This window comes from Melopsittacus undulatus, chromosome 2, assembly GCF_012275295.1.
Source record: "Melopsittacus undulatus isolate bMelUnd1 chromosome 2, bMelUnd1.mat.Z, whole genome shotgun sequence".
Lineage (NCBI taxonomy): Eukaryota > Metazoa > Chordata > Aves > Psittaciformes > Psittaculidae > Melopsittacus > Melopsittacus undulatus.
Genome location: NC_047528.1, coordinates 14979266 through 15001385, shown reverse-complemented (window position 1 = coordinate 15001385; position 22120 = coordinate 14979266). Strand labels below are relative to the sequence as shown.

At 37.9% G+C, this 22120-nt stretch overlaps 1 protein-coding gene across 1 annotated transcript in view; it reads right to left on the bottom strand.

The window, feature by feature from the left end:
• Positions 1-9765: 9765 nt before the first annotated feature.
• The window catches only part of AASDHPPT (aminoadipate-semialdehyde dehydrogenase-phosphopantetheinyl transferase), a 33195-nt gene continuing 20840 nt past the window's right edge, over positions 9766-22120 (bottom strand). The window contains exons 5-6 of the mRNA XM_005149814.4: positions 17172-17249; positions 9766-13361 (exon numbers count right to left, since the gene is read on the bottom strand). Coding sequence (XP_005149871.2) covers positions 13191-13361; positions 17172-17249 — 249 coding nt within the window. The 3' untranslated portion in view covers positions 9766-13190. The remainder of the gene's footprint in view (positions 13362-17171; positions 17250-22120) is intronic.

The following is a 22120-nucleotide window of genomic DNA, read 5'->3' as shown; positions in this document are numbered from 1 at the left end:
ACTGATAACACCGATGTTCTTAGTTGCTGCTCAGTAACATTTACTCTGACCAAGGACTTTCTGAGTCTCATGGTCTGCCAGGGAGAAGGGGAAACCAGGAGGAAGCAGAGACAGGACACCTGACCCAAACTAGCCAAAGAGGTATTCCATACCACAGCACATCATGCTCAGTATATAAACTGGGGGCAGTTATCCAGAAGGGCCAGATAGCTGCTCAGGTCAGGCTGGGTACCAGCCAGTGGGTGGTGAGGTGTTGTATTCTCTTCCCTGGTTATTTCCCTTACCATTATCATTATTATTATTGGCAGTAGCAGTGGTGGTTTGTGTTATACCTTAGTTACTGGACTGTCCTTATCTCAGCCTGTGGGAGTTACATGCTTTTGATTCTCTTCCCCATCCCTCCAGGAGCAGAGGGAGGAAGTGGGGGGAGTGAGCAAGAGGCTGCTTGGTTCTGAGTTACCAGCTGGGCTTAAACCATGACAGTTCTTTGTAGTTCCCAACGTAGGGCATGAAAGGTTGAGATAACGACAGATCTGACCAGAGTGTGTCTACTCGTATTTGTGATAAGCATTTGTTGTTTCAGATTAATAGTCACCCATCACACTGCTGATTTATCGGCTCTCAAAGTTGTTGCTCTTGATCTCACAGTTTCAGCATGTTGTACCTTACTTACAGCTGGTATTTGCTGGTTTAGGGTTGTCGGCTGGAGGCCCTGAGCTAATGTTTTTGTTTCACTGTACTTCATGGTAATGACTGGTTTTGTTTTTTTTTCTTTAGAGAGGTTTTCATACAATTGATAAACCACTACACAAACCTACACAGAGCTCCCAACAGAGAGTGGATAAGGCCCTGCTCTTCCTAGGCTTAGCTCCAGATCCTTTGGAAACCATAATCCAGGGCAGATCCCAGTACTCCCACCTGCAGCCTCTGAGCCTGCTGGACCTTAGCAGCAGAGAGAGTTCTGCCCATACAGCCATCCTTGCTGATTCAGGGTAAATCAATCCTCATTTACATCCATCAAAATCAGCAAGCTGCCAGGCAATAGTACTGCAAATGTGTTCTCCTGCAGCAATTTGAATAGTAACTACATTATAGAAATAATTTAAGGGTAAATTTATATTGCAAATAGAATAATTTGAAAGATTGTCCAGCCCAGACTGAGCTACATGAGCAATGATCCTATTCCTTTACCCTGTCTTGTAGGTTGTTTACAAATTCAAGAGTAATATACGTGACACAGAAGTGCTGAAAGTTAAAGATAATTGGTCTGATCAGACTTAAAGAAAGTAATTTTCATAACAAAAAAAAGGATAAAAAATAAAATGAAAAGTAATCATAAACACAGTGTATGGAATAAAGAAAAGTAACTGGGAAATGTTCTCCTCCAGTAAGTATTCTGAAATGCTATTTGAACTTCTCTAACGTTTTTATGATTATATCTCACATGAGGGACACGATATGCTTGTATGAGTACAAAATAAAAATTAGAGCAAAAGCCTAGGTTCAGTTTTAAAACTGTTTCTCAATTTTGCCACTGAGAAAAGTCACAAATGGGGTTAAGAAAGAAGCTTATGCGTGAACTCTGGATTCTGATTCTCTGTTGTTGGAGACTTCCTGTGCCTGGAATAAAAAGTCATCTACTCCCATACAACATGGCAGCTCACACACTTGGCTCTGATGTGTTTCTTGGCTCATCTGTCAATCAGATGCTGCTGTGTAAAAGACTGTAGGACACCTTTAGATACCAATTACAAAGGCTCTGCCGCTTATTTAACATCACTCTGCCTGCTCTAGCTAATTCTTGCATTCAGATTGGAGTGAAAAACAAACCACAGGCTAACCTGATTCTTTAAATGCAGGCCAGGAAGGCATTTGCAGAAATTGTCCAGCATCAACTGCCAACTCAGGCTCTTGATCCCATGTGCATAGAGTTTTCCAGATGATCCTGCCTGACAGTAGCACTGCTCTTTGATCATCCAAAGCCCTGCTGCCTTTAGGCACAGGTTGGTGAGCCAGCTGTCATTGCCAACAGATGACAGGGGTAGACACTGCTTTAGTGTGATTGTGTCTGAACAACATCCCTGGTCCCAGGAAGAGCTGAGGCCATGCTGCTGCATATCTTGCTCAGCCCTGGTCCAGCAACCGCCCCTGTCACATCCCTTAGGGAGAGGGTCTGAAGGTGGAGAAGTGCCTTTATATTAGACATAGCAGAATAAAGAGAGGGAAGCAAATGGTAATCATATTCCCTCCATCTCACCTTCTCCAGCAGGCAATGAAGTATTTTCTAGCAGAGCCAGTGCATTCCAATTATTTTGGTTTCATCCTCTTTGTGGCAAAAACCCATTTTGCCTCCATCACTGGGGAGACCTTGAAACATTGCAAGGAGTCAGAAGTCTGCTTCTTGTAAGTTTCCACCACATAACATGGTATCTGCATAACACACTGGCCAGCCTTTACCAGAGCTCAGCAAAGGCAGAGCTGATTACATCTTCCTTCCCTTATCTAATATAACATTAAGAATTAAAAAAATGAACATAATACAAAATTACCATTATATAAATGTTCAAAATCATTATCCTGCTAACTAAAATAGTTAAAGAGATTCACTGGGTGCCCAGCATGCCCTGGAATTGTCTTGCCTCTACTGCTCTATATGTGATATGATTGCAGGCATAACAGGTGTAGAGTCTCTGCTTGTTGGGCTGATATTCCAGATGATCCATTGCCCTGTTGTCAATCCTGCTGGGATGAAAAAATAGTGCTTCTTCTTTCACTGCTTGTGTTCCAAAATGTCTGCTATTGAGAACATTATTTAAAGGACCTAACCCTCACTGCTCAGTGTAAAGGTAATTCAGGTGCCTACTTCCAGGGTGTAGATTCCCTTCATAGGCCCATACTTCAACTTTTTGGATGTGGCAGCTCTGAGGGACATAGCTCCTGAGATCTTTTTGAAACTGTCCCAAGATATTTAAGACCCATCAAAATGGCAAATAATGAAACAGCTCAAAGGTATTCTAGATCATTTTCTTCCAGTTCCTACAGTTATAACCTTTTTCATTGCTTATTATTTCCATGCAGATCTTACACAGCCACTGGAAGAGAAACAGCAAATTGGTTGTATGTCAAGAGACTGTGGCCTTTGAAGTTAAAAATAATCTCTTAAATTCAGCTTTTAAATTGCACCCTTGTTCATTGCCAGTGAAAGTCAGTTGCCAGAAGGTCAGCATCCAGACACACAATCATCTATCACAGATGACATAATGAGTGATTTGGACCTAATAGTTCTATTGGACAAAGATGGAAGAGAAGCAAAGCCTCAGTTTACTGAAGAGAATATTCTCATGGGGAAATAATAGAAAACTTTACAGCAGAATAGAAATCATAGAGAATTCCTTACTGCAGAAAATACAAAATCATAAGCAGTTTACTTTCTATACATAATTAAGCTAGTCACTGTTTTAGTTCCTGTGGTGTGTATCATAAATCATTGATAAGCAATTACAATTGAGAACAATTTTTTGAAAGCATTAAGTAAACATGAGACTATTAATTTGTCACATTAAATGAACATTTATCCAAGTACTACAGCTTAGTCGTGTGGCCTCTAGCTATTTAATACATTTTGATGTCTTTGAGAAATGACTATCCTGACAAGTTTCAAAATAGCTTAAGAATAAAAATTACACTGCATGCTCCCCTTATGCAAAATAATAAAAGCTCCAGTTGCAATTAGACTGTTCATAGATACCTTGGGAAACAGCTCTTTTTTGACTGACCACAATCAGATCCATAGAATAGTTAGGGTTGGAAAGGACCTCAAGATCATCTAGTTCCAACCCCCCTGCCATGGGCAGGGACACCTCACACTAAACCATATCACCCAAGGCTTCATCCAACCTGGCCTTGAACACTGCCAGGGATGGAGCATTCACAACCTCCCTGGGCAACCCATTCCAGTACCTCACCACCCTAAAAGTAAAGAATTTCTTCCTTATATCCAGTCTAAACCTCTGCTGTTTAAGTTTCAACCCATTACCCCTTGTCCTATCACTACAGTCCCTAATGAATAGTCTCTCCCCAGCATCCCTGTAGCCCCCCTTCAGATACTGGAAGGCTGCTATGAGGTCTCCACGCAGCCTTCTCTTTTCCAGGCTGAACAGCCACAACTTTCTCAGCCTGTCTTCATATGGGAGGTGCTCCAGTCCCCTGATCATCCTCGTGGCCTCCTCTGGACTTATTCCAACAGTTCCATGTCCTTTTTATGTTGAGGACACCAGAACTGCACACAATACTCCAAGTGAGGTCTGACGAGAGCAGAGTAGAGGGGCAGGATTACCTCCTTTGACCTGCTGGTCACGCTTCTTTTGATGCAGCCCATGATACGGTTGGCTTTCTGGGCTTTAAGTGCACAATGTTGGGTTACCTTTTTTTTTTGCAGTCTTTTGGCTAGCACCAACTATCTCAATGAGGAGATTTAAGGAGATTTAACTGTCTTGTGTGTGATTTCACCATTTCCATAAAACTGATAATTTGAACATTTTTGTTTTCATTGATTCAGTGCAAGACAGGCTTCAGTGTTATCTGATGACAGAATTTACAGCTATAGATTTATCAAACCCAGGAACTGCCTTATTCACTCACAGCTAATTGTAAGAACTGGACAGAGACCTACCTGGAAAGTCCAAAGAGGCAGAGCCATAATGCACCACAGAGGACTCACAGCAGCTCTTTAGTTGACTCCTTTACTCTACCTGAGCTGCTAGAAGTAAGGAAAGCAGTAGGCTGGCATGTAAATCCATTCAGGCATAGTCTATAGATAAAAGCTATTCTGCTGGCAGTGAGTATGTGTGGATGTACTCAGGAACCTTCACAGTGGATTATGCTGATTTCTGTTTGAACATTATGCTACTAAAGCCTCCAAAATCCATTGATGTCTTTCCAAAACCCATAGATCCAACTGGAGTAGCAATTTTTCAGTATTTTTCATCTCTGTAAAAGCTTGAACCCAGCGGCTTTGAGGTACTAAACAAGGCAAACCACTGGATAACAGAAATGTATTAGCCCATTTTACAAGAGAGAAAGCAAATGGATTGACACTTGCTGAAAGTCCTATGTAAAAAATGGAAAACAACGCCAGTAAGACCCGTGTGACACAAACCTGACACTTTTCTTGTCTTTTTATGATGCTAGTTATCATACACAACAGTGCGATATCTAAGGGACATGTAGCAGGAAAGAAGAGGAGGAGGTGCAACTTGGGAAGTAAAATGTGTATCAGGAAAAAAAGTAGAAGGGTTGGAGAGCAGGAAAGTGTATCAGGGGAAAAAAATCAACTGAGAAGGAGAAAAGGAAATGATAAAAATGTGTGAGGAGAAATGTGCACAGATCCACACTGTGGGTATTCAATTCACTTCTGCAATATGGGAGTCCATTGCACTGAGTGGGTTTGCAGAAAGGGGAAGGGCAATCTCTCATACAAGGGGGACTCAGACTTAGTTTCCCCATATATGGTAATAAACTGGAATGGAGTAAAAGAACACAAAAAGGATGAGGAGAGTGCTGCGTGGAAGGAGTGTGCTGTGATTATGGAGTATCTGTGAACTAGCTTGGGATGTAATCAACATCACAAAATAGACCTTGGCCTGCAGAAGACACAAAGGCCAAGAACTTGTAGGTTAAGCAGGAAAGCATGGCAAGCAGAGGCCATATACCCCAACTAAATTATCTTTTAGTTCATACATAGATTCACATTTAATCAAGTTATGATATTGTCAAGCCTTTGGCACACTGCCTCCTGTATAAACATTACTGGCATAGATACGTAATTCTATTACAGACTTATTAATTCAAATGGAGGAGCAGGCAGGCATGAAACCAGATAGAAATTTCAACTAAAAACCACCTATAGGTTAAACAGAGAAAAACAGCATGCTAAGGTGGAAGAGTTGCACAATGGTATCTTTGCTCACAGGAGCCACCCGAGGTCTGTGTCCATGTCTTTAGTGTATTGGCAGTCAAACAGCCAAGTCTGCCTTTTATCAGCACGACTCATGATCATTCCCCATACAAGAACAACATCATCTGAGCTAGAAGGAGCTGCTCTTGGATTATTAGGTTTGTCACTTGTGGGATTCAATTATTCCTGTATTATTTGTCTAAGACTAATGCAAAGAGGCTCCAGCTAAGACCAGAACTCCACTTTATGAAGTACTAGGAGCAGTTTCTTTCTCAAAAGGGGCCTGCAGTTTCAGCAGACGATCTGCAGACAGAGGGGAAACAGAGGCACCAAGGAGTGATTTTATTATAGTTGCACATAAATACAGCAAACAGACAGAGACTAATTCTAAATGTCACTTTTATATTAAGGAATATCCAGTTAAAATGTAACTACATGCCTTTTCTTGATTAAAATAGAAGCAAGGCCATTTTAGACCTATAACATAAATAAAAAGTCATATAAAATTACAAGGAAACATATGTTAGAGATACAGAAACGTTATACTTTGGAAGCTGAGGAATGGAGAAAAATATTTTACCACCAGAACTGGAAGAGTCCTTAATTCATACCTCTCAGCTGTGCCATTGTCCTGTGCCATTTCTAACTGAAAGGGTATGTTTCGATTTCCATTAAGGAAAAAAAGTCAGACTGGAATCTTATTTTAGAATCTATTAAACTACAGAATCAATAAAAAAGTTCATAAGAGTTTAGAATCAGTTTTTTGTTAAAATTCATGCTCTTGATCATTATTTTACTAGTAATGTCCTTTTACTGTCACTGAGAGTGAGTTTGTGTAATTCCTATTTATACTGTACTGTGGTGGAGAAGATGAAGGCAGCATTTCTGGTATACTAAGACCAGGAAATCACCTCTTCAAAGCAGGATACAGTAGGTATTTGGCTATTACATGCCCATCAGATTTTCTAATTAACAGGTTTCTACCTGCCAACCCACAATGTCAAGCGTTCTTTTCAGAAGTATTCTGAAGACCTGTTAAAAACTCAAACATTTATCAAGTATATACTGTAAAGATACCATGGATTTTCCTGTGTCCACTGGATTTTGAATGAGAAAAGCCCTTAAGACCTATGGGATAAAGCAGAATAAATTCAGTGCAGTCTTGTTTCTTGGGTTTCTGTTGTTAACTTCCCTCATAAAGTACTAATCATGAAACAACACAGAAATAAAAATGTCTTTACTCCTTTCCACATTTTTAATTAATGTATTTTTAATATAAGCTTCCAACAAATTAAATAAAATATATGTCTTAATCTGTTTCTCCTTTTTGCTCAAGGCACCATTTCAAATTTCCCCACTGCCTGGCCTTAAAATTGTCTGTTCCATCAGCCAAATGCATTTGTACCACTCATATTACTCACCCTTGAAGCTCTTTTCCTACACTTCCTGGTTACTGAGTTCATAAAGATGAGTTTAGTGTCTATTTCTTTTAAAGCTGATAATGTGTATGTCATATATATACATACAATGTTTATACATGCATATGTATGTGTAAATGCTACATACCTGTAGAAACTCTGATATCTCCATCAGTGATGAACTGTCTGTAGTCTGAGAAGAAACGAGTTAAAAAAACATTGCATGGCTGAAACAGCTATATTTGCATTAACATATTAGATTTTAATGAAACCGTATTTTTATTTCTCTTTTAAAAGCTTGTTTATACAAATTCAACAGCCTAGTCGATGCTGCACTCAACTGCTGTCACCCCCCTCCCCGAAAACCATAATCATTCTATCACATTGTTTCAGAAGCCCCCAAATTGTCCTTTATAAATAAATCAGATCCATTTTAAAATTCCTGGCACATACAAGGTTTATTCACTATTTGAGCAGCCCTTTACTCTGGGAAAAAATATTGCCTTCATTTAAGATTACTTTCTTCCCTTTTTTAACTAACTGAAGACTGGTCTTAGAAAGTAAACTTATTTCCTGATTCCTTAAAGACATTTATGTGACTGATGTTACATAATTCTATGGCCAGGGTATCTGACTTTACCCAAGCCAACAGAAACCAACGTGCTTGCATTGCAATGAGCAGTTTGCTATTCTCTCTTTTTATCCTGAAAGGTGAGAGATAACAATGGTTTCTGCAAGTAGAAGCTGTCTGCCTTCCCCAGTTTAAATGCAAATAAAGATCCTATTGCACTTTAGGGAAAACATTCTAAATTAACAAGGCAAATCATCTGAAGATCCTAACAAGCAATTAAGCCAAAACAGTGATATCAGAACTATCAGTTGTTTGTAATACACTGTTTTCACTCACATGAGAATATTAATTATAAGCAAGTAACACTAAGTACAGCCTTTACCCACACACAATTTTACTATACAAGATAATCCTATGTATTTTCCTAATGTTGTGTAGCTAATCAATTGTAGATCACACACCTATCACAAGATTAACAAAATGCCTTTATGTAGGTAGTAAACACTACTTGATATTACTCTATTCAGCAGACAGTATTTGAACTTAATATATACATGAAAATTCCACTTTTCTTACAAAGAGCCCAGTAACCTTACTGAATAAGCAGTTCACTGTACCTTTCACAAAAGCTCTTGATGAGTATAAGGATGAGAAACACATTGAATAATCAACTGATATGCAGGCTGAGAATCTACTCACCTGATGGCAGCAGTGATAAATTACAGAAAGGTCTAATAATGAAGCCGAGAAAAGACAAAATATTCACTTTAAAGGGAAAATATTTCAAGACTGTATTTTCAGACTTCTGCCTGTGTGCTGTTTTAAATGCAAACTTGTATTGGGTCTGGCTGAGGTAGAGTTAAACTTCCCCACAGCAGTCCTCATAGTGCTGTGCTTTGTACCGGTAGCTAGAAAGGTGTTGGTACCACACCACTGCTTTGGCTACTGCTGAGCAGTGCTCACACAGCATCAAGGCTGTCCCTCTGATATTTCCCAACACCATTAGGCTGGGGGTGGGTGAGATCTTGGGAAGAGATGCAGGCAGGACAGCTGACCCAAACTGACCAAAGGGATATTCCACATTGTACGACATCTGCTCAGCAATAAAAGCTAAGAGAAAGGAGGGAGGTGGGAGGGCATCTGTTATTTAATTTGTCTTTTAGAGCAAGCAAAAATTCCCTGGAAAGTGGCTGGACATCACTGGCTGACGGGAAATAGAAAATGAATCTTTTGTTTTCCTTTGCTTCCACATCTGACCTTTTCCTGTGAGAAGAAACTCCTACAACACAAAACTTGTGTTCTACAACACAGATCCAAAAACGTAGTTGTCAGAAATTTTCTTGCACGTGTAGCACTGCGCCACAGTGTAACCTTGCATTTGAGAAGTTCTATCTTCCCGCAAGCATTAAAAGCCACACTATTGCAATTTAGACCAAGTAATGAGTGACTAACACAGATTATACACCAGTATTATGTCATAGTTATGTCAATAAAGTAGGTTGCACATTACAAAATTGAAATTACAGAAAGAAACAAGGTAGTGTCTTTCTCTGGGAAGAAAGACTTGAACACACCTAACCTTGTACGAATACTAGAGCGTGGACAACTGGTCCAGCCTTTTGTTTCACAACTCATCTGAAGGGTGTCAGTGAGAGTATACAATCTTGTGTTCCCATAAACTGTTTCAAAAATAACCACAAAGTATTAGACAGGCGTTTCAGAAATCCCACTTATGCCTGGATCTAAATAACAGTGAGATTAAAAATTAGGCAAGAAAGAACCATAAACAGACAATACAAAATCAGAACATAAACACATAATAACTCACTTTTTATTCCAATAAAGAGATTAATCTTAACATAAATAGGAATTAGACACAGTATCTGGCCATAAAAAAACCTGTATGCACAGGACAAGAAAATACCACAGTACAAAAGATGACTTCTTGAAAAAAATTTTAAAATGTTGGCACTCTTGAGAATAATTCAGATTTCCATACTTACATCTTCTGTGCAATGTACAGCAATCCAAAGTACCCATATCCTGGAGGAACATGATGTGCAAATTAGCATGTCCAGCCACTTGCACAATTGGGCAGCATTTAAGGAGGGAAGTCTGAATTACCTTTTTAGACTTGGTTGTATCATTTCTGTCCACAAACCGCTTTTCTTTGCAGAATGCAGCACTATGATCTTGTAAAGCTCTGACAAAGAGACAGTCTGCTCACTTGAATAGCTAGCTATCTTTGCATTCCTATCATCATCTTCTTTGCAGATTACAAATTTATTGGAATGTCTTGGGCAAAGATGATTGTTTAAAGGTAAGTTGTTGCCTGAATATTTCCAAGAACATATAAATTACTGCTTCTGCTGTTACTCTACTATTTCTTGTCTAAGATGAGTACATTTGGTCAACATCAGTGCATTTGATCCCGTAATATAGTAACAATATACATCTTGCATATTATATAAAATATATAGATCAGAGATTTTCACATCAAATGGCACCAGTATTTTGTCACACAGATGCAAATTTACTTTGAACACTTATCCCCTGTGACCCAGGTTCATGGCATGGCCATGTCTAGGGCAGCGTAAAGAAAACAAAACAGATAAAGAAATGGAGCTTTGGAGAAGGAACCTGAAGGCCAGAGAGCTTCTAGACATAACTGGGAAATTTCTTGCAGATGGAAGAGTGATAGGAGATGAGCCAAGGTCAATTCATCTGCAAAAGGCCAACAACTTGAACTAATGAGGGAAGCTGGAGCCGTGCTGGACCAGTACTGCTGAAAACTGCAGAGGTTTAATGGACATTAAGACTGTATTCTGAAGGAATGCAAGGAAGGCAGTTTTATGACCACGTGTGGATACAGGGCTCAATTTTTTATATAAGGGAATGTGTGATGATGAAATAATAATAAAAAAGTAAAAAATCCTAGAGTTGAGTCAAATCTTCAAACTGATTTGAAAATTAAATTCTAGCAAGATTACATGAATTTATCTGTACACGCTAGCAGCATTTATTTTAATATGTGCTTCCATGCTACACAGATGCCCTGAAAAACATTCTAGTGACTTTAAGAAGGATCATTCACATTCATAAAGAGTCAGTGTCCTGCTGGCTTTTTAGCAGCGTGCTTCTAGCTCGTAATTCCACAACTATACAGATGCCCTCTCCCATGGTGGTAAAAGCAAGTGTAAAACTTCTGTCCTTTTGCAGTGACACTGAACAACCTGACTCAAGTGACTCTTCATCCTGTATTACCATCTCCTAGCCCTACTGCTATCTAATTAAGATTAAAAAATGCTACTTAAGAAAAAAGACATGATGTGAGGAACTGCAATCTTTTAGATGACTGCCTGGGCCATTAGAAACTATGATTTTATTTCATGGAAAGCTAACCAAAACAAACTCCTTGGGTTTGTAACTTTTCTAATTCAATATAGCCCTGAAAATTATCGTATTGCTGGCAAGCAAACCAAGTATGATTTTCTAATTTAACAAAAACATTTTGTCCTTTACTTACATGCAAATCCAGTGTTATAATTCCATGAATATTTTTTAAACTCCTTCCAGTGAGAGAAAAATTGTTTTGAGACAGCCACCACACAAAAATAACTCATCTCTAATACGAAACTAATTCCTTTCCCCCAGAAATCTATATCTGAAAAATCTCTACTCTTCTCACCCCATATTTGCTGTTAATTTCACTGTCCCAGCAAAAAAGTTTTAAATTTAAACTGGCTGGTACATATGCGATTGATGGGGTCCTCAGTGACTGCTGGGGATTGGCATATACTTGATCAGTTAACAGCCAGCTAGCCATGGAACCCTGTACTTTCCAGCCCCTCTTACTGAATAGGCCTCCTTATTCTGCAGACTTCCAAAAGCTGTGGCAGACATATCCTTCCTTTCTTTCTTTCAGCATGGGAACACTTCTAGTTAGCTCTTAAACACCATCATGCACTTGCCCATCTGGGATTACAGTACGCTCCACGTAGAACAGAGTTAGACAGAGTCAATGACTCAGTTTAAAATATCCTGCCCCAGGAAGTAATACCATTACATATCCACTGACTAGCCTTTTCTGGCCTCCAGAGTGCCATTTATTTATTGCAAATTGTATTTAATTTAAAACAAACAAACAAGCAAAAAACAAACCACAACCAAAAAAATCCAGTCTACAATATTTGACTTAAAATTTGTATTAAAATTATTCTGTATTTCTGTTCACTTCAAAATTTGACCCCTGTAGGGTCTGGAGAGAAGAGTCACTGTTTCATTGATTTGTAGTTTTGGAGGAAAAAAGCCAAACACCAAAAGTTATGATTAGTATGCCAGATGAGGGTGTCATTAAAATGGAAAAAAAGAACCGGTAGAAGTAGGAAAATTTAACAGCATATCTAAATTATCTACAGCAAAAATCCACAAGCTTGCATAATATTATCAAGCTCATATCCTTCTTCCTCTAAACCTTTTTTTTATCTTTGCAATAAGGCCTGGCTCCAATGGTTACACTACAAGTAGATTCTTCTTTAGTCAGAATACAGGCTGCAGCCAAGTTGTACGCAAACTCAGATTTACTGAAGATCTATGCTTAACTGTAGGACAGAAAAGAACTGGCTTTAGTTGTGAAAATCATTACATTCAGTATGACTCATTCTGTTCAGTACCTTTCCACACATTTAGATCGACCATATTGTATCTATGACCTCTAGAAAGAAAACTGGGAGGTATTGGTACAAAATACGATTTGTTTTGAAAAAGAATACAAAATATTCAGAAGATGCACTCAAGATCTACTTCTCCAGAAATTTTAATTCACTGTAAGACAATAAAATATTCTGTCTTCAGATGCGAGAAAAAGACAGTACCATAATTTAAGCTTCAGCATAAATGAAGTATGGAAACACATTTTTATATATTAAAGACTTGTTGACTAATCAACAACATTATTGTAGCTCTGCTCCCTCTTCCTTGCATGGGTAACTATTGCAGTGTAAGCACCACACACATGGAGAAGCAGAAAAGTATGTGGCCAGCTTAGACTATTCACCCAGAATTCCTTCAGCAGGGAAACATGCATCTTCCTTAAGATATTAATAAAGAATGTAAATTTTAAAATGGTGAAAAATCAGACTGTCAGTTTAAATCAGGAAAAATGTGTTTAATTTACACATGTGCACTTATTCCCACACTCTGAATTATGTAGAGTAACAGCTTGATAACTTTGACAATTTTCTTCTTATAAGCAGTCTTGTCTTGAAAGTGAATTCTGTTTCCCTGGACTCTCCTGCTTAGAACAAAAATTATCCCAATATGCAGAATCCTCAGGTGCGACTGGAATACCAGATGCAACTAAATCGTCAAAAGTCAGTAATGTGAACTGAGGCTGGTTAGGCTCCATGGAACATACCTACAGAAAATACGTATTAGTATTACATGAATCAATATATCTCAATTTTCTTCCTACAATATTCCCAGGTCAGTTTAAACTATACATTGCTTACTGGAAAAAAAAAAAAAAAGAATACTCCAGTTGAGACCAATGTCCCTAATTTAGGCTATATAGTAACTAATGGAAGTATGTAACAAGCCACACAGAAAAAGCAAGTTTTTCTTAGAAACTCAATTTAGAAAATAAAAAGACAAACGACAGAGAATGCTGCAAATACCACAGAATGAGTGTTTTAAGTTCAGAAAAAGGAAAAAAAAAAACACCAACAAACAAACTCTACTTCATTCTCAAGCAGAGATGTTTATTGGAGATAACAGCATGAGGATTTATTCCACTAGAAGTGTGCATATACATACGCTTTTAATACCAGCAGTCACTGGGGTTGTGCATACTTCTCTCAAACTCTTGCTATTTAAGTACAAAATGGTCACAATCAACACAATTCCCTGTGTTAAATCCAGATTAAATGTACACTGAGATATGAGAAATGAGTGTGTCATGGTCCCTGTGTTAGTTCCAGCACTTGAAGAAAAATTACATTTCAAAGAAAAAAGGGTCTGGTTTTCGTGAGCACCTGTTACTGTGCTGGCTCCTGTATGCTATCTGTAAGCATAATTCTTTCCAGACAGTGAGACGAATTGTACGGCTCAATGAATCCAACATGCATATAGCTGATCCTTCAGTCCAGGGTTGTGAGCCCTCCTCCCTGTCCTCAGGATCCATCTCAATTTCACTGTAGCCAAGGCTGCCTTTTAGCTTCACATCCCCAACAACTCCATTGTTGGCGAGTAGGAGGTCTGGGAAAGCACCTCTTCTAGTCGGCTCCTCTATCACGCAGAGGAAGTTGTTGCCAAAGGACCACAGGAGCCTCCTACACTGCTTATGTCTTACTGTGTCTCTCCAGCAGATATTGGGGTGAAGTCCCCCATGAGGGGCAGGGTCTGCAAACAGGAGGCTGCTTCTATGTGCCTATAGAGGGAATGACCCACCTGTTCTTCCTGGTGAGATGGCAAACAGCACACTCACTATCAAATGACTCCTCATCCACCCCAACGCAGAGCTCTGTGTACTTCAGCTCTTCTCTCACATATGGGACAACTCCTCTTCCTCATCTTCCCTGCCTATCCTTCCTAAAGAGCCTGTACCCCTTGATTGCAACACTCCAATCATGGGAGCCATCCCACCATGTCTCCATGACCCCAACAGGATCAGAACCTTTCATCACGTTTTTTGCCCACACTATATGCACTATCTTACAGGCATTTCAGAAAAGTGCCCCACCCCAACATGCTGAGCTCCTGAAGAAGGTTTGGAGGATTTGTCTATAACAGTGCTTTGTAGGCGCTTGCTTGAGTTCTGGAGGTGACCTTGTCTGAGGTCCATTTTGTTGATTTTGTTATCCCTTCCTGTCATATCAATGAAGGTAGGTCAGTAAATATGTAAAAGAGCAAAAAGATCTATTCTCCAATTCAGTATCTGAGCAGTAAGCTACTGTCAGGAATAACTGCAGAGATAACAAAATGGTCTGTGTTTGTTGTAACAGCACAGCAAAACTCAAAGTTGTCCAAATGCAGACTGAACACTAAAGTCAATTGAGCTGTCACTTAATATCCTCACACAAGTGACATGGTGTTGAGACATTCCTGTTGATCTGGCATTTCGAAGATGAGGTAAAGCTGCAGGAACTGTGCCTAGAGCCACGCAAGTGACATCACAGATGCAATGCAAACTAGGCCTCAGAGCTATGAAGACTGTTAACAGAGGTACTGTGAACTTCTGCATGTTTGTCTGAAGGCAAGAGCATTCTGATTGAATTAATCAGAAGTCCTGTGAAATTTAGCACATGACAGACAAAAAGAGAGTCTTGTGGCCTACATAGGAATTATAAAGAATTATAAACTTAGCTATCTTTCATTGAGACTTGCCTCGGGTAACTGTCTAGATCTAGGTTAAGAGTGCAGATAAATGTTCCGTCTCTTCAAGCACATAGCAGTCAGCAGCAGACATTTTGTCAAGATTCTTGACAACTAGAGAATTTATATTATAGTATGTTAAAGTAACAATTGGTCTTTCCTGTGACTTGTAGCTACTTGCTATCAGGTTGGGAAAAAAGCTCTGAAAGTCCATAAATAGGACATCGTGAATTATTCCTGTGATAGCACAGAGGGAACAGAAACAAACACTGACGTCTTGAAATAGTTGCATGATGTTTACACACTCTATTTTTTTTAACTAAGATTAAGAACACCTTTTCCTCTCAACACATATAGCAACACAGAGAATCCTTTCTTACCATTCTGCAAAATTTAGAAAGACAGAAGGCCAGTTTTAATTTCCTCCACATTCATGTCAGAGTCGTGAAAAAGCATATTGCAATAGTACTTTTTAGTACAGAAATTTTCACTTTATTTCCATACTGGGAATTACAGAATGCTCACTTGTCCTATTTAAAATGACCTTTTTTTTTTTTTCGGTGAATTGAGGTAACGAAATTTAGGCCATCACAAATTTGTCCGTGGACAAGTATGCCTTTGACACTTTCTTGAGTCAAAAACTTCTCAACATAACTCATGATGCTTGTTCTTTCTTTGATAATTTTAAGGTGTGTAACAGTGATGGTGAAAGCCAACAATTAAAACTCCTGGATTTTTGTAGAATACTTAGGTAACTGTCTTTAGAAACATGGTCACCTTCTTTTCACCTCAGACACATTTATCAGTATTCCTGTAGAAAGGATGATATGCAGCACCACTGGAACTTAAATACGTTCCCTCAAACAAAATGCACATACTTTCTTAATATTTCAGCACTGATATACCACAATAAATCCTCAAAGGTAGCTTGTACCTGTTTTTTTCAACCTAAGCAACACTTAATTAAAAGGTCTGCCTCTCTGTACTACCCATAACACAGACTCAGACTTTATGACCATGACAGATATGTACATGACCACTTTCTTTCATCCATGCATGTACTAATTATTGTTTTCTAGTTTCTGACAGAACCTTTTTATGTAAATAACAGAAAACCCATTTTCTTGTGAGCAACTAGAACACTACAGACAAAACTGGCAGTCTGTCACACTTTGCTTTGCTGTCTGGCTATTTCAGCTACAACTTGCCAGTCTGCTTCAAAATTGACTTTTATGGCTATTTCCATGACCCAGGTCTTTGTTAAATTACAAAGAAAATCCTTGTAAGTAGCTTTGTTGCTTCTCTCAATAGACACACATGGAATGAAGACTAACACTGCTGTTGCTCCCATCTGTTGGTTGTTGCTTGTCTCAGGGGTTACCTTGTCATAATGGTGTTTGAAAGATGGCTCTGCTCTGGGATACATGTACTGACAAGTTCCCTACTAAAATCAACTTGGTGAAGTGCTGTGATAGGTTAGCTGTCCAGACTGGTTCACTGTCTCCATTTCCCTCTGCAAAAACCATCTTTCCCACATAAGTACTATCATGCTGTGACAAAAATCACTTGATTTACTGTTCAGTGAACATGCTGAAACACTAACATACACATTCCAGATTTGACATTATCTGTCACTGTCCTCTGAAACCATTTCTTCTTCTCATATCTGTCCTGAAAAAAGGCACAACAGAACTAGAGGTAACAGTTCAGTAACACTCTGGTTAATACTATGCTTAAGATAAGCTTTCTCCTTGGCCCTACATCTGAGATAACACACTTTTAGCTACAGCATCAGACTAAGTTTATGTTCGAGTGATTAGTTACCAAGAACTGAAAATATTTTGTAAGTTCTTACATCAGAATGCTTCTGTACAAATCCCTCCTGTTTCCCAAGGGCCACTGCCACGTGATGATGGTCATCTAACCGGGTTTCCTAGTAAAGACGAATAATAGCAATGTAAATGTATTTTCTTTATTCTGTTTCCAGCAAAGACTATAAATGCTTAAGAGTATGGTTCAGAACAAAAGCAGAGCATAATATAAAATACTATAAAGTAATTATATTCAAATAGAAATAGTCCTTTATAGCAGTGTATTTACTATGAAGTATTTTACTTGGTTTTCCATCCATTTACTAGGGTAGAAGACAGAAAATAAAGAATGCTACCTCAGGTTTGAGGAAATCTAACCACTTGTACACATCATGCACATTTCTAGAACTTCCTTAAAAACAGACTATGAAAATTAGATGTCTGATCAAATGCAGCTGAACAATTTACACAGTTCTAAGGTGCAGTGCTTTGTGTTCGTCCAGACGGAAAAATTGCTACATCCAGTTTTTACTCATGTATTTCCCTCCCTCCTTTCATTTTCTACATGTCCAAGACTTTAAAGACTGATCAGAACAGAGGATACAATACAGCACATTCAGCAGCACCCTACATTTGAAGTCATAAGTTCCACCTCATTCACTTCACATATCCTTTGCGATCACAAAGGAGTTTTTTGCATGCTACAATAAAATATAACAAACTATGCTCTTCATCTTATCTTTGCTGCTTCAGAGAAATAAATGTAAAGCCAAACCAAATACAGAGGGGAAGGAGACTTCTCCTGGTCCCCACCAACAGCCAGCAAAAACCTTAAGGCATGGAGTTAATGAAACATCCTGAAACCACAAAAAACAGCAAATCAGCTTGCTTACCTGTTCATCTGGGGATACTGCTGTACCAACTTACACAATAAATCCAACTTCTAAATGGAAATAGATAATTAAACAAAAAAGAGAAAGAGGACAATCATATAGAATTCCTCTGAGGTAGTTTGTTTTGTTAAGATTCATCTCTATAAACCAGCAAACATAATTCACCAAAATTTGTTTTGCTCTGCACAGAAGCAAAGTATTACCAGAGCTGTGCAAGCTACAGGCACGAGACATATTTCATTTCAAAGGCTCAGCAAAGTGATGTGTCTGGGATTCAATTTGTTCTGGATTTGCTCAACAACAGACAGCTTATGCAGAAGCTGCACCTTCCCAGCAAGCAGAACTGACTGTTATGTGAATCCAGTTGGATTAAATGGTCTTAGAAGTAAAAGTTTTCATTCATATTTATTCCTGGTGATACAACAGGATTAACTTCTCTTACTGAGGCTGAAAGACTCTGTTATAGTTGCATACCAACAGCAATTACTAAATAAGTTTCAAATTGATCCAGGTAACCTCAATCTGAAATTCATATTCTGAAAGTAATGTATTTGCATATAGACAAACAAAGCAAATATTTGTTTGGAAAAATACAAACAATTACAGGTGATTTTTAAAAGCAAATGAGGTTTAGGATAAATTAGGTGCTTTCTTTATAAACTGGCTATATCCAAAATAGAGGTAGGGATCCAAATAGAAGGGTCTTATGTCTCATTTAAGATTCTTCTTCAATACAGACTCCAGTAAGTGTTATCCAGTCATTCTTCCTGACTAATGGTGCAAAACTGGGACCAATAAGGAAAAAACCATGAGTACTTAATATTTTGCAAATCAGTAATTAGGATTTTTTTTTCCACATACAAGATCTGCTACAGACACCTATCTTTCACCTTTATTAAAATTAACTGGTACTTCATTCTTGTTGCGGTTTACCCAAGCAGGTCACGAAACACCATAGAGCCTCCCTTCTGGCAGGCCAATGTAAGAAGCTGGTGTCCTTGACCTGGTACAACAACTAAAATATAGATGTGTTATCAACATTATTCTCAACCTAAATCCAAGACACAGCACTGTAGCAGCTACTCGGAAAAAAAAACAAAATCTATCCCAGCAAAAACCAGGGCAATTCTGTAAGTTTATTTTCTTCAAAATAAGTAAATGAGGCATACAGAATTATCCCAAACCTAATTTATTATCATCATCGCTCCATCCTAAAATAACAATCTGACACAAATACTGTATCACTTTTCACCGGGCTAGCTAAATTTCTATTGCTAAACAAATTCACCTTAATAAAATGAGGAAAGTGCACACTGCCTTTGTGAATAAAACATATTAAACACAACATATCCTAAAATTAGATTTATGTTTTTAAATGAAGTTTTACTGCAGTTTTTCTTCTCCTTCCAAAAACAGTTGCTGGGAATCTGCCTACCAATCTCTAGAGTACTACATGAAAACAAGTGCCTAAAGCTGAACTGATCCAAAAAGATCAAACAAGAAGAAACTGTTTCGGAGCTACTGCTGTCTATCCAAGCTCAAAAATACATGAGGAGTAGTGAAGGAAGGGAAAGACACTGAACAAAACTTGGTAAAAATTCTCCTTGGAAAAGGGGTCACAGTCAACTACACAACAAGGTTGTTCATTTGGTGTTTACAATGAAATAACAGAAAATTATTATTTCCATGCTCACAGAAAATTCTCTCTGATATGAAAATCCTTTGCTCTTGTGAACAGTTTAGGGTGTCTGAACAGTGTCAACTTTGATTTGCTTCGATTCACTGGTACTTCTCTTGACCTTTTAGTATGACAAGTATAATATGGTAGATCTTTTTCTAATCTTCATGTTCCTAAGTTGCTTTTTTTCACATTGCATAGTACTTTCTAAAGGATATCTCAGAATTTCTATGTAATTTTAATAGATAAAATCCCCTTTGCTTCCCTCTTCTGTTTTCAGTAGAGTATTTTTAAAACTCAAATAAGAGAATCCAAAATCACGTGTTAATTGGCTTTTACAGCCTTGCTCTCTTTGATCACTTCTATCATAAAGATATAGGAAGATCTGAAAAGTGAGGTAATTATATTTTTTTATTTGCTAAAAAATGTTCACTCAAACAAACTCAGCACAACACGGAACACAAGGAATACACTATAGCAGTAATATGGAATCTTACAGGTGATTCTTACAGATTTCTCTTGGTGACTCTTCAGATTTCTCAAAATCAGTAAATTATTGTTTTCAGTTAACAAGCTGTTTCAAGAGCTAATGATGAAATAAAAAAGGACTTCTGTCTTTGATGGGCACAAAACTAAAAGAAACTTGGGAGAAGACTGAAAAAGGAAAGTGATGCTTAATTTTAGGTTGGGGATTGGTAACTGAAAAAGTAATTCTTTTTTTCCAATTTCAGCTTAATAATTGTTGATATTTAAATTAAATTATAGTCCAATTGAGCTTGTATTAAATGAAACTTGATAATAAATCCATTCTTTGTTACACTGCAAACTGCCTTGTGATAAGGCTGCACTCTTGGGAAGCAGAAGGGCAAGCATGGAAGAGGAGACATTCCTCAGACAGAAATTAAATTAAACTTCTAGCAGTAATTACAAAGTAATAAGGAAAAATCAAATAATTATAAAGCATTTGAGTAATGCAGGGAGCTATCTACATCATCATCTTCAGGCTATTTTAGTCAACCAGACACAGGCATGTCATCAAAGACCAAAATTAGGATTTCTAGAACTCAGCTGATAGAAGTAGACATTTCCTTGACAATGGCATACTGTTAGCAGCAATACAGAATGCATTCCACTAAAATGCATGTCACAGTCTTTCCCAATTTGCCAGTCTGTAATTCCCCATTAGCAAATTTCATACTCAATTGCTAGAGAGTATGGCAATGTTAGTAAGAGAGCTGATTTAATATGGGTAGGCTTTTAAAAAAGCATAAAACCAGATGTGGCTAAGAAATACGAAAAGGAATGCACTGTGAACAGCCCAACTAATGCTGTAAGTTAAATGTTATTGGTGCATTAATTCTTTTTTACTACATGCACATCATACACATAGTTTGAATCCTACAAAGAACAAGCATACAGCCAAAATCTGTCATTTAGACAAGCTCTACTGGAACTGTTGTCTCCAAAAATGTAGATATTTTCGAAGTATAAACAGGTATTGTAAATCACTCTTACTGAAAAAAATGCACTTGACTACATACCAAAAGCACAAACTTATACCAGACTGGAACAAGGTGCCCTTTATGGACAATTTTAAGTCAATGTCTTTTGCTTTTCAACTTTTGTTTTAAGCAGCTGGGTTAAAACACCTCTGGGATGTAGAGAAATGGTATTATGACTTATTAAATTTTTTAAGCTTGGTTTCTTAGGGTAACAAAGTAATTTGAGCTCATTGTACAGCATCATAAGGATGGAAAAAAGTCTCAAGTATAACCACTAACCAACATTATTGAGCCCACCACTAAAACATTACTCCTATTAGTTCTTTCTCTCTCTAACCTTTAAACTAAATTAGATGCTATTGATCATTTCCTATCAAATCTAACAGGATAGATGCTTAGGTGATACATCTTAATAACTTTTAAGAATAATAAAAAAAAAAAAAAAAAACCAAGCCCAATGTTCTCATAAAAGGCTGAGCTCAAACCAATGCTCAAGTTAAGACAAGATTTTTGTATCTCTCCATTCCCACAGACAGCAGCTAACCAGTACACTCTAACTTCATACCCACAAAAGCACATTTCTACCAGTTTGTATGGACAAGTAGCAAGAAACCCAAACAAGTTGAAGAAAAGCTCTTTCATTTCAAACATTTAACACAAACACTAAGGGGGTTAGTTACTCACTAGTCCCATTCTAGACCAACTGTTGAAGAACTGGAAAATCTTAGACACTGTTCACAAATCAGGTCTGCATATGCTTCAGTGAATTTCCTGAACTCCCTAGGATGAATGTAATTGAATGCAAGAAATATACTTGAGGAACAAAAAAAATAAAAAAAACATTACGACAAACAGATATCTGGGGTGGTTTTGTAATCATCAAAAATATTTTAAAATGCTGTAGATTTCTATCCCTAGGT